This window comes from Gigantopelta aegis, chromosome 4 (assembly GCF_016097555.1).
Source record: "Gigantopelta aegis isolate Gae_Host chromosome 4, Gae_host_genome, whole genome shotgun sequence".
NCBI classification, from domain to species: domain Eukaryota; kingdom Metazoa; phylum Mollusca; class Gastropoda; order Neomphalida; family Peltospiridae; genus Gigantopelta; species Gigantopelta aegis.
Window position 1 is genome coordinate 16,045,481 of NC_054702.1, and position 22,556 is coordinate 16,068,036.

General features: G+C 34.1%; 2 protein-coding genes across 2 annotated transcripts in view; one reads left to right on the forward strand and one right to left on the reverse strand.

Annotated features, from left to right (window-relative positions):
* Positions 1-22,556, reverse strand: part of LOC121372717 — a 24,306-nt gene continuing 1,750 nt past the window's right edge. The window contains exons 2-13 of the mRNA XM_041499193.1: positions 12,649-12,938; positions 11,286-11,402; positions 9,712-9,798; positions 8,691-8,768; positions 7,491-7,733; positions 6,465-6,629; positions 5,729-6,048; positions 4,904-5,058; positions 3,675-3,871; positions 2,963-3,044; positions 2,688-2,797; positions 1-1,468 (exon numbers count right to left, since the gene is read on the reverse strand). Of these exons, the coding sequence (XP_041355127.1) occupies positions 1,424-1,468; positions 2,688-2,797; positions 2,963-3,044; positions 3,675-3,871; positions 4,904-5,058; positions 5,729-6,048; positions 6,465-6,629; positions 7,491-7,733; positions 8,691-8,768; positions 9,712-9,798; positions 11,286-11,402; positions 12,649-12,938 (1,889 nt within the window). The 3' untranslated portion in view covers positions 1-1,423. The remainder of the gene's footprint in view (positions 1,469-2,687; positions 2,798-2,962; positions 3,045-3,674; positions 3,872-4,903; positions 5,059-5,728; positions 6,049-6,464; positions 6,630-7,490; positions 7,734-8,690; positions 8,769-9,711; positions 9,799-11,285; positions 11,403-12,648; positions 12,939-22,556) is intronic.
* The window catches only part of LOC121372718, a 21,000-nt gene continuing 15,133 nt past the window's right edge, over positions 16,690-22,556 (forward strand). The window contains exon 1 of the mRNA XM_041499197.1: positions 16,690-16,990. The gene's annotated coding sequence lies outside the window, so the exon portion shown is untranslated. The remainder of the gene's footprint in view (positions 16,991-22,556) is intronic.

Consider the following 22,556-nt stretch of genomic DNA (forward strand, 5'->3'; position numbering starts at 1 on the left):
AATAACAAACTCAGTACCAGTTATTATCAAATTTATGTTCCTAAAGCTCATGTCAAGTGAAAATTATTTAACTCGAGCCATAAATTTGATAATAACTGGTAACTCATTTATTATTCTCTATATATCTTCAAATAGTCTTGTTATAAATGGTGGGGGCAAATGTATTCGAAATAAAATAACACAACAGTTAAAAAGTACATGTATACTTGACAAGCACATCTGACCCAAAATACTGTAGATCTCTACTACTAGTATGTACTGCAGCATGAAGATTTTTCAAGTGGTAAACAATAGCATAGTGTGTGTGTAGAAAATTTGGCATCTTCAATTGATAGCCACACACTTAAGAATTCATTTTGCACAATTTATGTGTTGTGTTGTGTTGTGTTAATTAGGAAGCTAAGTTTTAACATTCAAGATACCAAACATCAAATGCAGAATTTGTATTTGATATTGAGTCACTTATAATCACATTACTGGTATATCATTCATCTGTTATTTCTTTTACATTCATCAGGATCAATTAATGTTTTTATAATGAAATAAGGCAGGTTTTGGGAGGGTTTTTTTTACTGCCGGTATTACTATGTTCACATCAACCCCCCCAGCCCCCACAAAATACAATAAAAACAAAACAAAAATTATGCTACTACAATAATAAGCCACTCAGTGTTTTTGTAATATGTTGTTGCTCACAAACTTTCATTATCTACAGTATGTCTTGTAATTTAATAATAAATATAGGAAAAATAGATACTGTAAATTATGAAATAAATGTGAGCACAATATTAATTTGAAAAATGGGACCAAAATATAGTGCAATAATTATTTTATGCATTATATTTTAACCAATAAATCTAATAAGAATAAAATTAAAAAACAAAAATACAAACACCAACACCAACACACATAGTGATCATCTGTTAGAATGAAAGTCCCAGTACTATTTTATGTTAATAGTAGTGATTATGTAAAATAAGACAAAAAAACTTAAAGCAAATACATGTTGGACAAGTGAAACAAACAATCAACAACTTGCCATTTTGTGATGCTCTGCATGAAATATGGAGTAAAGTACTACCAAATAAAAATAACAAAACATGGATGGCTACCACTGGTTTGACTCTCGAAACAAATGTCAACTGCTTTTGTTTAACTGTTGTAATATAAACTTTAATACAACACAGTTATGCCCTTTGTGTATTTATTGAAAGCTAACTTACTTTTTTTCTTTGTAATGTGATCTTTTAAATTTGCATTTATTGGACACATTAATAAAATATGTGTTTTAGAGTGTACTTGTTGAAATGCAATATCATGATGCATTATTTTCCTGATTTACAGTATATAATTTGATAAAAAAAACATGAAAGAGACTTGTGGAATGTTCCATCAAAGAAATAGTTTTTTATTTTTTAGATTGCTAATCCTTGATACCTTTATTCTCATCCAGATTGTCAATTCTCACCTGAAAAACAATAAATAAATAAGACAGTATAATTTGGTAAATCATGCATTATTCTAGCTGGTGAAATTATGCCTTTTTGCCAAACGTTGGTTCAAATGACCTAATCTGATTTTAAAAAACTAAATCATACAACAGACTTAAAGACACCAACTTGTTTATAATTGTCTTAGCTCACTTACAACTTTGCTGATCCTTTGTTTCACTTTGGCACTATATTAAACAACACTGCATGCCTTGCTGTTTACAGCGACCAGTCAAGTATTGTTAATTCTCAGACAGATTAATTTCATTTCCACATAACGACATCTTAATTATCAGTTACTTAACACTACTGCATTTTAATGGAAACATTCAATTGTTTTGATTAAATTTTATTACCTGAAGTAGTAGTATTCGATAACAAAATATTACAGTTAGAACTTTTCTAAATGAATACAAAATATGACAAAACATTACCAATAATAAGGTACCAATAAATATTCACCTTGCTCATTTTTATTAAACACTCCCCTTTTTGCTGGGAAGGAAGAAGTCAATTCTCCTACTTTTTTTCAAACCTAGATTAGTGTCTGTATAGTCCGGTGCAAAATTTGACAAATGTAATATTTTATCCCATTGTTTTTGTGGGAGTTAATAACTTACGGTGAATAGCATTTTTAAGAAGAATAAGAATAACGATAAATTAGGATAACAGTCCACAGCTGCCATGTAGAGTAAAGCATGCAAGGACAGGAATGGATGTACACATGTATAAAGGATAACAGTCCACAGCTACCTTGTAGAGTAAAGTATGTAAGGACAGGAATGGATGTACACATGTATAAGGCTGCATACCACCATTCAGTTCTGAATATATTTCAATGGTCACTATGTCAGAATAAATGCTAATAACAAAATAAAAATGGAACAAACATATGGTACCACTGTTTGGCAATGTGCATGCAAAAAAGCAATATAGGCCGACCATGAAAGGTTTGAGTTATCTACCCGTATGCCATAGCACCATCTCATTTTGTTATTGTATAAGTAATCATGTATACAATAAATGTTAAATGCTATTATTTAGTAATAAAAAATTAAAATAACTTAAAGACACTGACTTATTTAAAAATACAATACTCAACCTATTTGGAATCATTAAAGAAATATTTGTAAATTTGGCCCTTGTTGTTTAAACTGTACATAATTATCTCCCTTGAAGAAAGCAGATGTTACTTACAGTAATGTGTTTGTCTGCTGGTTCGAATCCCAGAACTTTTCCAAAGAAGTAAAACTCTACGTCAAGAGCTCGCTGGATGTTTTCTGCTTTCCGAAATCCATGTTGTTCTCCTAAAACATACATTAAAAATCATTCATCACATTTCAAATAATTTAACATTATTAATGAAATAGTAAATTTTACAATTCAAAATAAAAGAAATGTCTTCATAAAACTACTGTGTCTCCCCCGACCCATTTTAGTAGAATGTTTTATTTTATAAAAACATACTCTACCTTTGAACATTTCTAAAAGTGCAGGTAGTTTCTTTGCCTTGACAGTCTCATACATTTTGACTGATTGATCTGGAGGTACCACCTGAAAAACAAGTTAAGATATAAACTCTCAAACAATCAAGACCCACATTTTAAACACATTAAAATTTTAAGTCACGATGCACTGATATTTTTACTTTTGATGGAAAAGGGGGATAAATATTCCCAATTTTGATTATTTGTTTTCAGGGTTATCATCACTTGTGGGCCACATGGAACCATGCTTGCATAATCTGTTTGCCATTCACACAAAATGTGTACAGTGATATAAACTATATTTTGCTTGTCGTATTAATTAAAAAGCAAAGAGGAAACGAACTGAAATAATATTAATAATGTTATGCATTAAATGTTTTATTTCTTTTTAATATATTGATTTTATTTCATTACATGAAATTTTACATTAATAAATTATGAAGTGTTTTATATTATTTTGAAAATGGGTTATGCAAAGAAAAAGGACTGAAAAAATTTCTAATTTGTGCAGCCTTTAACTTTTTTCACTCTCTTCTTATCCATCATCCATGGCATGTGTACCTAGTTCCTAAAACTAATTTTCATCCCCAATTGGGATATTAAATATTGTAATAAAAAAGACGAATAAAAGTCAATTGGCATTTTCCCATGATTTTTCAACCCCTATAATAGAAAATTTTGATTATAAAATATTTACCTTATCCTCATCCCCTTGGAAAAAGGCCATGGCACAGTTTAACTTGTCAGTGTAATGAATTGGAGAACGTTTAGCATAGATTTGCTTGTTTTCATCAGTATCATACGGTGCAATAATTGTATCCATGTAACGGCTCTCGAACTTGTGAGTGTCTTCCGCAAGGGCTGATAAGTCTCCAATTCCATAGTGGCTAGCACCTGAACAAGAAGCAATAAAACAGTGAAACAACAAGAATGCAATGTTTACAATGTTTTTTAATGCAGATTCTGTTCTTCCGGTGTTATTTTAAATTGGAAAAGATAATTGTCAATCAATTTTCATTTTCCATCACCCAACTGAAAATTCCATGATTTCCACAACCCATATCAATCTTATTACTTTTGGTGTAAATTAAGCTGAAGACAAAAACTTAACACTGGATCTAATGCAAAAGTTGATGCCACTACCTCCGTCCTCATCGCCATTTGAAAAATAATATCTGTATCTCGTCTTCTGACTTTGTCAAGATGAAACAAGAACAAGATTAAAATTTGAAATGAATGTTATATTAAAAGGTAATGGTTGAATAGCAATTCAAAAGCATTAAAATTTACAAATAAAAAATTAACCCAAACTGCTGTTTATATATTATAATAATTCTTATAAATTTTAATAAAAAATTTCATAATATACTCTTCAGAAAAAGTTGGGGAACCTGAAATATTAATGTTAATATCAACTATTCAACCACACATATGTTTTGACCACAGACGTCCTAGTTAAGAACGTTCAGATTTGTTTATCAACACACTGAAACACATTCCATAGTTTGCACATGCATCACACAGTTGTCCCGTACACGTGCGTGGGGTGTCATTCTCGATTTTGACAATTTCCAGATTTTTACAATTTCCAGGAAGGTCCATTAATCACTGTAGAACATTATGTTTGTCAATCTTTTCATTCTGTTGATCATACAGTTATTATTTTGTTTTTAGTCATTTTTATTGTTTGAATTTGCGATTTACTGATAAAAAAACCCCGTCAACTTTCAAATTTCACTTCTGACCCCAGTCGTCCTTCAAGATCTTTGGTGGTCATAAAACCTACTGTAATGTTTGCCCAATTAATTCACTATTATCATATAACCATTCCCCACAGCTAATATACCTTACAATTTTGGCAATTGTAAATTCTTATTAGCATTCCCCTACTTTTTTTGAAGAGTATATATATATATATATATATACCTGCTTTGAAAACATTCTTGAATGTTAAGCAGGCTAGAGTCGTGTACCCTCCTGCCGAGCCACCATCAATACACAGCTTGTTACCATCAACCTTCCCGGTGGCCACAAGATACAGAGCACCACTGCAGCAATCTTCCACATCACAGATACCCCAACTGCAGAACAAGAAACACAGTTTTAAAATATGTAGCAATAATTTGTGATGATGTATTTAACATCATGTGTATTGACATGAGTTTTTAAAATGAGATACCAGCCATTTTCAATAGCAATGTGTTCTAACAAGCTACGAAACTTGTCAGATAGCTGGAGATAAGGAAGAATACAGACACAGATGCAATGGGGTGTACTGCATTCATACCCCAATTCCAAGGACTCCAGATGAATCTAATGAATTTTTTCTTTTTAGTTGAGAGATGTAAGAGTTTGGTCAGCTGGGAATTGTCCTGTGCCCTCCCACCTGAAGATACATTTTTTGATCAGTCTTATTCTATATAAATATAAAAATGTGGCTTGTGCACACACACATCTCCCCCATCACTAGACACTAAGGCCTCCTTACTAGAAAATGTGCCTCCCGACTCCAGATACTTTTCCTACGGGCCTAATTTGTACCACCTCCTTAGAAACATCTTGCACCTGCTCCCAAACACAAATGTAAACAAGCTGTGAAAGATTGTCAGACAGAAAGATCTATAATAAAGAATTGTATCATATGCCATATTTTACATGGATCAAACAGTATTTAAAGTGTCAATTTCTTCTTCTTCTTGTTTGGTTTCAAAAGTGTTAATTCAAACCAGTAACAACAACACCAGTACTTACTTTCCACGGAGCCTATGTCTGTATTGCTTTCCATAGGACGTGCTACCTCTGTAGTTGACAGTGAGGACTGCTATCCCTCGACTGGTCCAGTATTGTATCTTGGTGTCTAAATTGGACGAGTATGTGCTGGTAGGCCCGCCATGAGCACGAACCAGCAGTGGAGGAAGTGTGTCTGTTGGAGCCACATAGTCTTTGTTTTGAGGAGGGTAGTAAAAGCCATGACATTTCTCACCATTGGCAGTTGGCCACTCTATTTCTTCAGGGACACTGCAGTAGCCCGTGTCCAACTCCAGTTTGCAAGACTTGAGAATAACGTTCACCTTAAAATAGAAATCACAGTACTGAAGTCAATGAGAAGGAAGGAAATGTTTATTTAACAATGCACTCAACACATTTTATTTACGGTTATATGACATCAGACTAAATATTGTAGCTACTTGTGTAAAAATTAACAACTGGCTGGTTTAGCAATGAGCAGGGTGAGAAAATGGGTAGAATGACAGTCTAAATTATAGATTTAAGTTAATTTTTAATTAACATCCATCCATCTATTCAACACAATGAGATCACACTGGACACCTTCAAACTTCATAAAAATATTGTTTTATGTTGTGTAAATAAACAAAAGTACATGTATAATAATAATAATTAAAAAAAAATTAATCTTTAAAAAATAATAATAAAATATAAATAAATAAATAAATAAACAAATAAATACATTTTGTTTTTAAATTACCTTTTCACTTTCCACATTGACAGAGATAACACAAGGGTATTGTGTGGGACTGGCGGCCAGACAGTATATATCTCCTGAAGTCGTCAAAGCAACAAACGAGTGGTTTTTAAATCCTGTGTTGATCACCTTGTAGTCTTTGGATTTGGAATCAAATATACCCAGTTCCTAAAAATAGAACATCCAAGATAACAGCAGATAAAGCAGGTAAAAATAATCTGTAAATACCACTATAACATACTTTCATTACATAATAAACATTTATTGGTGCCGAATATTTATTTTTCATTTAATTTTAACTTCGATTTTCATGCTTATAATATCCAATTTAGGTTCAATTATGCTGTCCTGGGCACATACATAAAACTGGGCCTTTTGTCCGGGACAGGTTAATGGTAGTTGTTAGTGATTAGTGAGAGAGAAATCCTTCCCATTGAGCTGATAAAACTCACCCTAGGTGGTAGCCGGTACCAGGATGTGACGCCAGTACCTACCAGACTTAAAGTCAATGTTTTGATCACTACAACACGGAGATCAGTTACATATTTAGTCATCAAAGCAAGTCGACAACAGTTGTTAAGGCTCCAGAAAGTCGAGAATGATACTTCGTTCTCCATAAAATATTATCAACAGAGATAAAAGTGGGTTTCAAAAGAATATCTGGAAATTTTAATACTGGTAGTTGGGTACTGAGATTGGCTCTTGGGTTAGATTTGCACAATGGTCCAAAATGGTGGAACCTATTCAACATGTACGCAATATATCAGCCAAAACTATATCATATGTTTTGAACAGCAGAAAACCAGGAAACACTGTACAGCTTTGGAGTCAGTGAAGTAACTTCTACCTTGACTATGGAGAAATTATAAAGTAATATTATAAATTAATAGCTTTGAAGTCAGTGAAGTAACTTCTACCTTGATTATGGAGAAATTATAAAATAATAACACCAATATAACATTTCAAGAATACATTATATGGATCAACACATTGTCAATGTATTTATAAAAATCACAAAAAATAACCAACCCCTCCAAAAGTTGTAACAATTTTTCCACTTCCGCTGGGATCGAGGCAGTAGGTTTTTGCTCTGGAACCAAACACCCAATGAGGTCCTCCGATTTCTGTCTCCTTCGGTAAGAGGTTCGTGTGTGTTCCCGACCCAGACACGTGATACAGATTCCACCAGTCGGTCTGATCTCCGATGTACAGCAGTTCATTGTCACATGTCCACGTGGGAATCATCACAGACACGTCAGCTCCTCCCGCAACCTAGATGGTTAAAGTTAAAGTTTGTTTTCTTTAATGACACCACTACAGGGCCATAGCTAGAAAAAAATCTGGATTTTTTTTTAGAAAATTCTCTTCTTAACTGTTTAAGGAGTTTTAGACTATTAACTACTCAGTTGCCCCCCTGAAAAAAAATCCTAGCTACGGCCCTGCACTAGAGCACATTGATTTATTAGTCATCAGATACTGGATGTCAAACATTTGCTAATTTGATATATAGTCTTAGAGAGGAAACCTGCTTCATTTTTCCATTAGTAGCAAGGGAACTTTTATATGCACCATCCCACAAACAAGATAGCACATACCACAGCTTTTGATATACCAGTTGTGGTACACTGGCTGGAACGAAAAATAGCCCAATGGGCCACCGATGTGGATCGATCCTGGACTGACCACACATCAAGTGAGTGCTTTATCGCTGGTCTATGTCCAGGCCTCTCCATGATGTTTAAAACATGTAAGAAAACACTGAAGAAATTGTACTATTTGGAACATTAGCAAGAAAACATTTTAATTTTTTTTTTTTTTTTAACACAAGTATGAATATAGTTCAGTGAAATTTTATTATTTAAACTAGTAAGAACACAAATGAAAACATACGTGAATATTCTAATTAACAAGTATGAAAATATTGGAGACATGTAAACATTTTAAACACGTATGAGAAATTTAAGTATGTAAAACACAGTTAAATCACAAGTATGAAAAAATTACAAAACACTAGAAAAAGGTGAATAGTTAAAAGATACATACAGAAAAACATACAATTAAATCTAAAATATTTAAAAACCAAACACAAAAATATCTAAGAAATCTGAATATTTAAAAAATATTAAAAACACATCTTGGAAAACTTCTAGCATACTCCCAACGATTATGCTTAAACTGGTTAAAGCAAGTCGTTAGCATTGAAAATCAAAGCTTGATTTTCGTAATTACCTTTTTTGCAGAGTCACTAACAACAGCATCACCACTGTCGGTTAAATCAGCAGTCCACACTTCAGTGCTGTCCCAAGGCTATCAATGTAAATACACATAACATCAGCAGGATGAAGAAATATACATACATCTTTTTTTTATATGTTTGGCACAAACAACAGTCAATATAAATTGACAATTAAAACACAAATAATTCATTCAACAGAATTAAAGTTTGCTGTTCTGAAGTTACACTAGACATGTCAGTACACAGTGAAATTCCTCTAAACTGGACACCCAAAAGGCCAGTTTTAAGGGGTAAATACATTACGGCCAAGACCTGTCCCATCTGCCTGTTTTAGGGGTCTAAATGCTATTAAATTTAGTTTTTGGTTTTAAATAATATTGCAACAGACTTCTATGGATGGGGTGGTGGACTTTATTTTAACTGTATATCCATCCAGCCCCTGCAATTGCCCACAGTAATCAGCAATGCAGTGATCATTGCTGTGGAGTTTTTGTTAAAAAAACACATTACGCAGAAGTTATTTTGCTGTGGACTATATTCAATGTGTTTTCTAAAGCATATTTTTTTCTGTTTTTTTTTTTTTCTTAACTACACAAAACTCAACGCCCACAAAATTTGATATTATTGAAATCAAATTTCAATAGTAAAAATATTGTAGTAGACCCACCAGGCTTAAAATATGAATTATAAACATTCAACAGTGTTACATTATGCAATAAAATTAAACTGGATGATCCATTTTTAAATGCTAAGTAATAAAAAATATACTGAATATTGCATCTTTGAAGCTGCTAATTTTAGTTTCAGAGGTACATACCTTTTTGTTTTCTATAAAATGCATTTTGAGCCATCACAAACACAAGGATGACTAGAAATACATAGGATCTGCCAAACTTGATAGTTTAAGTAAACAATTGTAAGTAATGTGCGCATTAACAGTAAAATAGCTGTAATAACTGAAACTATTTTAAAAACTAGTGCCAGTGGCTTTAACACTTAAGAGCTATCACTCACCATGTTTGGATGATTCCACTGCATCCAACAAATGTGTCTCCCGTCCGGAGAGATGTGTGGACTGCTGTAAAAATCTGCACCACTCACCTGGAAAGGAAAGGAATGTTTAGCTAAGGTCGATGACAGTCACTTTTTGCACCTTTGTTTTGACTTCGTACACAGTAAATAAAACATATCCAACGGTAATTTTTTTATATAATATATTTGACAAAAGGTACTTTTTATTTCTTTCATCTTTTGAAACTTAAAATTAATATTTTGTCCAGAATTATGAAAAATAACAAAATACCAACCTGTAAACAACGTTGTCCGCTTGTTATAGAAATTTGACAGGGGTCAAGGTTAGTAGACCAGTTTTTATTTTAATGTGGCGAAGCATTGTAATAATATAGTTAATTTTGAATTTGAATGACGTCAGTATTCCAATGACGTCACTTTGAATCGCCTTACAATAACCATAGACTGGGTACATGACGTTTCCGTTTTAAGAATGCTGGAAAAATTCCAGTGCAAACTTGCTATTGAAATTTTTTTGTTTGAACATTACTAATGCATCTGAATGTGTTTGAAGAAAATCTTGTGATTAAAAAATTGTACCTTTTACTAAATATGGATTTCAAGTGAAATTACGGTAAGATATGCTATATTTATTGTGTACGAACCCAAAACAAGGGTGCGAAAAGTGACTGTCGTCAACCTTAGATCACAGAATGTTGTTTAATCAGTGCAGTAGCCTACAAGTATCAAACAGTCAGTCAAAGAATACACATACACAGTTAGAAGATAATATTTTTATTGTTTAAATGCAGTATATAACTTTTATGCTGTTAACTATAATGGTTAAGTTGCATGTATGTAAGATTTTTATACCTGGAATGTCCAATGGGTTTCTACAGGAATTATTATTACTTTTTATTTTTGTTATTATTACTTTTTAAAATGGTCAAAATTCTGAAGAAAAGAAAAACATTTAATAAAATTAGGACTAATCTTCTTTTTCTTTTTTATTTATTTAAAGCTATATTATTAGTATTATATTTTTACCCGACGTAAAGGGACCCCCATTCCCTGCATTTTCGATCACCATAACTGACACATGTATACTTTGAATGATTCCCTGTTTGCATCTAGGGTCTCCACGAGTACTCGGGCATGGGTCGAGTCTAGCAAGACTGAAGTCTGCTCAATGAAAATGTAAGTCTGCTCACAGTTCATTAAAGGGTCAAACCTGTAACATTGTAACAAAGATAAAACAACAAATATAACAGCAAAGAATTACCATCAGTGAGATTGGGAGCTAAAATCACTTTCCTTGAACTATCGTAGTCTCAAAGTAGTCTCAAAGGAGTGATGGAAATGAGAGTGATAACTCCCCTAAAATGGCAAAGTTTGTCGGTCTTGGAATTTTTCAAGACCTGACACTGCATTGTGGAACATTGGTTAAAAATGTAAAAGTCAAATGGGTTTATTCACCAATGGGTTATCAATTGTATGACCCATTCCACGTTAAGCAAGAGCCCTACCACTGCTGCATCTTATGATGTTACTGCCTAGAATATAATGTAAATGCTTACCAACACATTCTGCGTCTTTGTGTCAGGGTTGATGACAACCACAGTGTTGACAGCTTCTTTTGCTTTTCCCTCCTTCACTACATCATGGTCTTCTCTTATGCAGTAGATCCTTTGCTTCTAAAACCATGAACACACACACACACAGTCAAACAAAAGTTTAATTTATTAAGAATGTTAATAAAAGTATGGAAAGACAACTACATGAAAATCTCTATTAAGAAATGCTGCTAATGAAACATTAAAACTTAAAATGGCACAAATAATAATAATATTATTATTATTATAATTTTCATCTCAAGTTAGTAATTTTTGAGACACTAATTATAAAAACACCACCATAACATGACAGCATACATAAAGGGCTGAATTTACAAAGCCTGTTTATGTCTTACACACGTATAACTACCGTACATATATACATTTACAAAGCCTGTTTATGTCTTACACACGTGTAACTACCGTACATATATACATTTACAAAGCCTGTTTATGTCTTACACACGTATAACTACCGTACATATGTACATTTACAAAGCCTGTTTATGTCTTACACACGTACAACTACCGTACATATGTACATTTACAAAGCCTGTTTATGTCTTACACACGTGTAACTACCGTACATATGTACATTTACAAAGCCTGTTTATGTCTTACACACGTATAACTACCGTACATATATACATTTACAAAGTCTGTTTATGTCTTACACACGTATAACTACCGTACATATGTACATTTACAAAGCCTGTTTATGTCTTACACACGTGTAACTACCGTACATATGTACATTTACAAAGTCTGTTTATGTCTTACACACGTATAACTACCGTACATATATACATTTACAAAGCTTAAACACGTACGTTTAAGAAAAACAGTCTTTGTAAATTTGGCCCAAAACCTCTGATTTAATGCGAAAAATACTCAGTGAATATATATCAATGTTTGAAAATCTTAGGTAACTGGAAATCAGTTCACGTGAATTTTACTTAGGTAACCGATTGTTTGGTTACGTGAATATAGTTCTCGTATCTGATGAGTTAGGCTTACCTAATCCTAATGCACTTGAACTATGGTTCTGTCCAACATTGGTGGTTCAAATGTATTTAAAAACATAAACTGATTTTCACTTTCATTACTGACACATGGTACTTTTAATTTTAGTATGTAATTGTTTACCACATAACCGATTGGCTGTTCTTGTGATTTTAAAGTTGCATAACTGACATGCGAACAGAACGGTTCTCGTGAAATATTGTGCCCTGTGAATAATATGTTAGTTGTATTAATTAGAATCCAGAATTCCAGGTGAAATTTGGTGGTTTTATCATCCCTGAAAAAACAAGAAACTGATTCATACCTTGCTGGAGTAGAAACCATCTGCGTATCTCCAGCTCTTGCCAACTTCAGTAACAGCCTCAGGAGGGCTGTTAGCTGCTTTCTGAACATACAAAACCTGGTCCTTAAAGTTGGAGAAGTAAACGGCTCCGTTAAAGATGAAGAAGGCTCCTCCTCCATATTCATGTACCAGGCTCCTCACGTTGAAGTCTGGTGGAGTCCAGCTTTCAATCTTTGTTGTGCGTTTGTTATAAGAACAAACCACAAATCTGCCCTGTTCTTCATAGCGTAACTCACTCCAGTACACCACATCTTTAATAAGAAGGTAAAAATAATTTTAAAATATATATATATTAAAATGTGAGAAGAGAAATCAACCTCCACTGAAGGGATCCGAACCACTGACAAGGGTCCAGCGCTCTACCAACTGAAATTCCCTATTGGCTTTGTTGGTGGAGCATTAGACTCTCACACAGAGAATCTGTGGTTCAAATCCTTTCGGTGGAGGTTGGTTTCCTAACACAAGAATACAATTATAATCTAACCTATAACAGCTCAACTGCCCGTGGACCACAACTCCTGGACATAGCCTTACTTGGGGGGGGGGGGGGGGGGGGGGGGGGGGTATGTAGTAATGTTGGTATGAAGTTTTCATATTTGCAGTAGCTAGTGCAGGGCTCGAGGTTGCTAGTCACTTCGTACCATGGTCATTTCGTACCATAGTCATTTTGTACCATTGCAAAGTCATTTTGTACCTTGGTCATTTCGTACCATTGCAAAAAGTCATTTCGTACCCTAGTCATTTCGTACATTGGTCATTTCGTACCATAACTGAAAGTCATATCGTACCATGGCATAACAATTTATAACAATCACCCCGGTAATGTATTTTACAAAATGACATTAAATTACAAATGTTGTTAATTTAAGGGATATTTTATCAGCAAAAGACTAAAAGTTATTGCCACTTTGTATAAACATTAGCAATCGGCTATGTAGCTGACGATTGAAAAAAAAAGCAACTAGAATATTACAAATAATGTGGGGTTTTTTCGATAGTTTCATTGGCTGTCTAAAATAAAATCATAAAATATTTGTAACTAAGATATATATATTTATCCTTTATCCTAATAAACTCGTGACGAATCCTCTATCATATAATATTTATTTTGATGTGTGTGTTTCAGTACCCCAGTCATTTGTGTTTCAGGATTGTCAATATCATATATTATATTATAAAATTGTAACTCGCATTAGTCGTAACCCAATAATTTTCGGTTATGCTATTGCAAGCTGTAACAAAGTCTGACTGCATACATGTATAACTTGGGTTTTTTCCGTATGCAAAATTTTAACTTTTAAATAAATAATATTTTGTTGGTCCATTATGTTGTTTTGCTGTTTTTGACTAATTATTTGGTGCCATTTCACACAAAATCGAAGTTGGCAGTTAGTAGTAAATACTATATATACGGCTCGTCAGGTAAAATGGAAATAACAGTTGACAGGTATTATGGGTATCAATAACGATATGCTGCACAATAACATGTTCTGAATTTCAAACTGTCCAAATAAAGTTTAAGAAAAACAACTAAAACCCCACACTGCTTTTATGCTATAGTCGATTCGTTTTCTGTATACTGGTATGAAATGACTAGGGTACGAAATGACTGGGGTACGAAATGACTTTTCACAATGGTACGAAATGACTAGGGGACGAAATGACTTTTTGCAATGGTACGAAAAGACCAAGGTACGAAATGACCAGGCAGCATGGTACGAAATGGATGGTACGATATGACTTGGGTACGAAGTGACTATGATTAAGGCTCGAAACAACACCTGCAAAAAGCAATATGCAGTGCATTTTTTAGACCTAGCAAGTGGAATAGAAACTGACCTGCTAAAACCAACTAAAAAGATTGCAGGTCATTTTAAGATACAGATATATGTACGATTATCTCAGCTTTTATTTAGCTTATGATTCTATTACAATTTAAGTCTATAGTGCTTTAAAATACATCCTCCCCTCACTCTATGCCATCTTATTTCCAGCAGACTATATTATTTTTAAGCAGGCCATATTTATTTAGGCTTTCTATTTTGAAAAAAAACAACAGTAGGCCATATTTGACTATTTTGTTTCTTGTAGTGGGAATTTCCCTATTAGCTCAGTCGATAGAGTGCTATGGGTGTGTGGTTCGAATCCTATTGGTAGAGACTGATTTATCTGTTATATAAATAATAATAAAAAATTAATAAGAAATAAACAAACAAAACATGACACAGAAGTGGGCGAGGCAGTCGATGGGCCCATTGGACTATTTCTCATTCCAGCCAATGCACCACGACTCACTGGCGTAGGAAGTGGCAGGGGAGGTGGGCAAGGGGCACATGAGCCTCTTCCCCCACTTTTCTTGATCCAGTAGCAGCAGCAATGGTTTATATATATTTATATTTATATATATATGTGTGTGTGTGTGTGCCCCACTTTTTGGCACCTTCCTACGCCACTGCTCGGACTCATATACCAAAGGCTGTGGTATGTACTATCCTGTCTGTGGGATGGTGCATATAAAAGATCCCTTGCTACTAATGAAAAAAGACTGTCAGAATTACCTATGTCTGACATCCAATAGCCGATGATTAATAAATTAATGTGCTCTAGTGGTGTCATTAATCAAAACAATTTTTCTGCCTTTACTAGAAGAAGAATAAATATGCGCGTTTCGTTTATCAGTCAGTATTCTCGGAACCGGCGTGACGTCACACGGCCTAGTTACCGATCATCCGTGTCTTTGGGGGTGAAGCAAAGCCTTAGTGATTACTGTTTTATATAGAATAAAGTTATCATATTAACTTTTTGCATGCCTTGCATATTGTCATTTATTTTTTGTAGCTATCACATAGTTGCAGCATGTCTTACGAGTATTATAGCAGCTTGGGTTGTCATATAAGAGAAACAAACAACGGGAATATGAATTAGTAGAGTCTATATTTATTACAGACATGTTTTCGTATAGCTTATATTGTCGAGGTGACCTGACTAGAGGCAGGTTGGGCAGAACAATTTTTGTTGATGCAATTTTAAGGTAATATTAATTATAAATTTTAACAACTTTGAAATGATAAGATAATTATTAATATAATAATTATGATGTGGGCTACAAAATATATAATTTGTATGTATAATAATAAAATTTATATGCATGATTCAAGATAATTATTTTTATGATTTAACATAATTATTTTATTTCCAAATAGAATGTAATAATTAAACAATTGCAAAGTTGTTACTTTACAACTTTAAATTACAGTATTATTATTGTCATTCTTATTATATAGATGTATTGGCAACAGTGAAAATGTTCCACTGAATACATTCTTTTATTCTTTAAAAAAAAAATGTTTCTTGAAATAATGAAATGATTTTGTTTTTACAGATTGTGAAATTATCTCATGATGTTGGCCTTCCTTACCGGTTGAATGCAGGCGAAAAGAAAATAGCAATAATAAAATATAGGCAACCTCAGACCTTGTCATCTAAGGGGAGTTATATCTCTCTCTAGCTACCCATCACTCCCCTGAGATTAGTTCAAGGAGAATAATATATAGCTCCCTTTGGCATGTGAATATTAATATTTTAAATTGTCCCCCATAATCTAAGTTAGGGTAGCAATTAATAACTCCCATATTATTTTCATGTCACGGTCTACAACTTATTAAAACATAGTGTTACCTCATCGAATAAACATATAACTGTTTTAATAATAGGGTTTAACATGGTATATTTATTAATAAAACAAAAACTTACTTGAGTAAATAATGTTTAACACACACATGCATATATATATATATATATATATATATATATATATATATATATATATATATATATATATATATTAGTGTCGTTTTATACCTAGTCAGTGGATATTGCATTTTGTCTTGGGCTGTATTGGAATTATTGCAATTAAAATTTAAGTAATATGTACAAAACTAATTTTTCATAAGATACAGGTGAAGAAAGGAGATGGGGCAATTATCATGACTGTTAGTAAACTGATCTGTATCAATATGCCTTCTGCTAGACTACACATATTTAACTTACCTCTTGTATAGATGCACTTATGTAGCATATTCTAGGAAAATGTATAAACGAGATGGTTAAATGCCATATTATTCTCCATGTGAAACAGTGTTTTTTAGAAAGGAAAACAAATATCAAATATGGCGATCACCATTCATTTTATTGCAGATAATTGCTGAAGCAGATTGTGTGCACACATGTGCACACACACACACACACACACATAAACTGAAGAACTGCAGAATACCATAAAATGACATGTAGATGCAAAAAGGTAAGTCCTTTAACTTGAACAGAAGCAAAATCTACAAATGTGCCACAACCACCAAATTACATCGATTCATAACAGAGTAAATTAAAAAAAAAAAAACAGAAACACATATATATATATATATACAGCTCTGAATACAACTGAATACAACTTTCCGTATTCAACTCAACTGCCGGAACTATACCGTATTCAACGCTACTATTTATAGCACATGGTTATCGGCAATGCCCTTCGCGATATCGAGGGGTTAGTGCCAGAACCACTTATCTTCTTTCTACTTCAATCTGAGAAAACCGCACTGAAAACTTTGGAATGCACTTAAAAATCGGAAACTTAATTTTTGCTAAATATTTTGCTTTTAGATGCTAGCAGTTATTTGTTTTAGTATAAACCTTAAAGGTTGTGTCTGCTAATAATAATAAATCATGATGTAATTTGATGAAGAACTATTTAATTTATTCTGGCTCCTGGAACTTGAACACAAACAGCTCCAACCAGCATGCCAGAGCATTTTATTTTAGAAACAGTTTTTCTTACATTCCAGCATATGTGACACATTGTGTGAAATCTAAGTCAAGAATAATGTTATCTTGCAGTGAGTCCACGTGACATACAGTAAACGTTTAATTTCACAGCAGCTCTGAGACACCTAATTGGGTCTGTGTTGTTAATACTTTGAAAATGTACTGGCGGCAGGAAGTAATTGTAAACAATAACAAATTATCTTTGGATGGCAGACACTGGAAATGGTCATGGGTGTTTCCAGCTGTGTGTACAGTAACCTTATCCTACAATGAGATGGTGAATTGGGCTCCCTGGTATTGTAGCAGGTTCCTAGAAGCTCTTAACAACTTTAGAAAAACAATTTGTCAAACAAAGCAAAGCCTTAAAATCAGTTATAACAGATACATTTGTTATACTAATTAAATACGAAATGTAAGCTATCAGAGTAAACTGCTCCATCTGTAGTGTTGAGCTACTGACTGAATTAATAATCAACCGTTAAAATAAGTTAATACATTTAATGATTTTTAATACACAGTAATTTAACAAAACAAAATGAATACAGGGCCAGTAACTATTTTTCCTTAAAAGTTTTCATTCGTTCTAAAGTGTCTACATTTTGACATGTTCTAAAACAAATGTTCTTCAACTTAATGATTTAAACAGCAATTTAGAGAGAATAAAATGACAAATATATTTACAATCAATGTGTAATAATTCCTAGCAGAATGCGCATTTTCGTAGGTTTTACAAAAATCTCATCGTGTGTAAGATGTTTGCATGTAACATAGGTCAGATGTTACTGAAACAATGTTTAGAAGTTATATGTGATAAAAACTTATTAAAATAATATGACATTAGCAAATAATTACCACAATTCTACTGTCCCTTAATTCATTTTGTTGAGTACATTTTAAATATGCAAGTAATACTACTAAAGGTACCCGTGTTGAAACCAAAATCTATTGATCGATATACTTTAAATTGCACATATATGCACTGGCGTATCCGGGTAGCCAGGGATTGGGCACAAGAGGACCTTGCCTTCTCGAATATACCTCTTTTTTCACAATACCAACTTTTATAATGCATGTCACCCCATAACATGTGTAAAAGCAGTGCCCTCTATCTCCACTTCACCCCCAATAAACAATCCTGGCTACCCTACCACTGTTGGCGAAATGCAAATGGTCAACAGTCAAATTCACAAAATTAGATTTCATTGTTGATAATGTAAATATTTTGTAATAAAACATTTATCTGATAAAAACAATGTATCGATTTACTCAGGCAACACATATAACGTGTGGTACCTTGCATTTTATTTTAGCAGCAAAACGTAGGGCGTCTCGTGGCATTTGAGATAAAAATAAATGTGTTAATTAGAAACCCCCTATTTTGTAGAAAGTAAAGTTTGTATTTTTAAATTTTGCAGTTGTACATTAAATGGAATTAATTTACTGGGATAGTTTTAACATGTTATGTGCACAAATATTTCACAAATTGCGTGCTAATTATTTGAGTGATTATAAAAGTGTTTTGGTCATGTTGGATTCTGGTTTTATGTTCTACTTGTAGTATTATTAGCACCAGTGTACAGTACACAGGAGAAGGGCTGGTAGGTGTTTTACTATGGCTAATGAATTGTTAAAATCACATATTCCATGTTCAGTGCATTTTTTTTTTTTTTTAAATCCTCAAACTCTTGGCATTTGGTGCTTGTGGATAGTTGTGTATCAACTTTTAACTGTTATTTTTGTTCCCCTAAGAATTCAATTTGGCATAGGTGGGAAGGTGTGTGTGTCCCGCCATGATCGTGACTATGTGGATCTACAAAACAAAGCTGGCTATGACACAGCACAACTCGAAACAAATCCGGCAAGTGATATCTTAAAATCTGAGCTGTATTATTATCACATCTTAAGCCAGTGTCTTTCCGCAACGTTAATTTTTAATCCAGACCCCGGCAACCTGATCTGGAAGTTGTTTAAATCATAGTTATCACAGTATTTAATGTACAAGTCCTGGGCACTGGTTGAAGTAAAATAAAAGGCGATGGGTCCACTAAGGGCGATCAATCATATATCCCATCACATCTGCCTGTACCACTAATCTATGCTGACATGGGTGATATACTGCATGAGTGTACAGGAATGAACTACTCTGCTAGTCTTATCATATATAAATTGCAAATACATTGCGGTAATTGTAGATTAAAAATAAGACATTTTCAGGTATAGTTTCATGTTTTGATTGTCAATGTTTTGAAAACATTTTAATTTGTTAATTGAATAAAGACTGTTGATTAAAATATTTAATAAATTGATGTTATAATAATGAAAACAGTGAATGCCATTAAGTACAATAAGACCAGGTGTAAAACATATCTAAATACAGTTTAATGCATTTGTCATCAGCATTGAGCTGGTGCGTGATTAAGTATAATGTTTGTCTAATGCGCTCGTAGAATGATATACATGTACACACACACATTTTATTTAAATAGCAGTAACCACTTTGTTATAATGACCAGAGATCCCTCATCATTGGAACATCTGAAATGTTACAATTATTCCAGTTAATGTAGTAATATCTAGATATTTTAGCCCAGAAAATATGAATGTGCATACATTTCAACTACTACAATGAACAATATTTATTATTAGTATGCATATTTATTTTATGCCATTTATATAAAGGGGTCGCTTCTTCTAACCAATTAGTTATAATATGAACTACCATGAACGGACTCCGATTTAAAGAAAAAATACTTTACCTTTATCTACTTATTCATGTTCAACTATATGTCAAATATTATATAATGTCTATAAAATATACAATGACTAGAAAAGTTACAATCATGTGATGATGCCTTTGAAATAATATAAACTAATTTCCCTCTGTGCTAAGTAAATTAAAATATTTTATTGCATATGGTCATAAAACATTTATCATCTTTGGGCCCGCATCCTTTTTACAATAAACAATTCCCAGGCATTTTCTTTTTAAATTGCAACTTAACTTAATTTTTTATATAATATTCAAATTATCTACAAAATACAGACATAGCTCGACCATAATTTTTAACTAAGGTTGTTGCATATGGGAACCATGTTTAAAAGAAACAAACAAACAAACAAACAAACAAAGGAATTTTATATTTAATGACAAACTCAACACAACTACACATGTACATGTATGTGGTGTCAGACATGTAGTTAATGACCACAAATATATTTCAGAGAGGAAACTATGGGCAACTATTTTTTTTCATTAGCACCAAGGGATCTTTAATATATGCATCATCCCACAGACAGGATAGTATACTACTCAAAAGAATTTAAGGGTCAAAAATTTATAACCAAATAAGTTTCAGAGTGTATTAGATTGATGATGTAAACTACACCAAATTTTTTATTTATTGTTCCATATTTACAAAAAAACACAAATAAACGTAACTGTATACAAGAAAGTCACATGACATGCTGTCAAAGTTGAAGGTTGTCAAACATGGATTTTACACATCAGAACATTCGTTTAATAGTGTGTGAATCCACCCCTGGTGCGAATACACTCGACACATCGTTGCCTCATGCTGTTGATCAGACGTCTGAAGAACTCTTGGGGAATGGCCTGCCACTCTGCCATAAGAAGTTGACCCAGATCATGAAGGTTGGCCGGAGGGGCATGGTTATTCCGAACTCTCCTGCCTAATTCGTCCCAGGTCTCTATTGGGTCCAAGTCAGGCGAATATGCTGGCCAATCCATCCTGGCGATACCTTGTTGTCTGAGAAAGTGCGTTACCACCCTAGCGCGGTGGGATCTGGCATTGTCATCCTGCAGAACTGCCCCGCCGCCAATCTGCTGAAGACCTGGGAGAACCAACGGCCGGATAATCTCATTCAGATAGCGGATTCCATTCAGATTGCCATCCACCACATAGAGGGGGGTCCTGTGGTGGATAGAGATGCCGCCCCACACCATGGCCCTGCCACCACCGAACCGGTGATGTTGTCTAACGTTAACGTCAGCGAAGCGCTCCCCAGGACGTCTGTAGACACGAACCCGACCGTCGTTGAACTGGAGACTAAACCTGGACTCATCAGTGAACATCACTCGACCCCACTGAACACGTTGCCACCGCAGATGAAGCGTGCACCAGTGACGTCTGGCCGTTCTGTGACGTGGTAGGAGTGGTGGTCGAACAGCCTGGCGACGGCAGCGTAGATTATTGGCTCTCAGACGATTGCGTATGGTTTGATCAGACACTCGAGTTCCAGTCGCAGTCCGCAGATTGTCACGTAATCGGCGTGCAGTGGTTGTGCGTTGACGTAGAGCCATATTGGTGATGTACCGGTCCTCTCTATTTGTAGTGCTTTGGGGTCTTCCCGAACGTGGACGATTTCGAACAGAATTCGTTGCTTGGTACCGTTCCCACAGTCGGCCAACGACACTCTGACTGACACCAAGTCTCAGAGCAACATTTCTTTGCGTATTGCCATCCTGAAGCCAAGCAATAGCCCTTCCTCGATCTTCGATAGTCAGTTGAAGTCGTACCATTGTCGAATTTGGAGTGTGCACCGTACACGAACGCAAGCTCCAATTATACAGAAATTCAGCATTGGGAACATGGAATACACGTGCAAAGCGTGCAAATGAAGCGCTTTGTGAAAAAGCAAGTTATGGGCACTTAGCAGACCTTTCGCTTTCGCCCTAATTTATGTGCAAATGTAAGCATGTTTTCGCCATTAGAACTAGTCGACAGTGTCAATGACAGTGGATTTTAATTCATTTATGGGTTGCTTAGACCCACTTTCGTCAAAATGGAACAATACCATGCGTGACATTATGGTCTAGCTAATATAATTGACATTCAGAAAATAATGTCGAAAATATTGTCTGACCCTTAAATTCTTTTGAGTAGTATACATATCATGGTCTGTAACACCAGTTGTGAAGCACTCGCTGGGACGAGAAATAGTCCAATGATTCCACTAACAGGAATCGATCCTAGACTGACCGTACACCAGGCTAGCACTTTACTACTGGGCTACGTCCTGCCCCC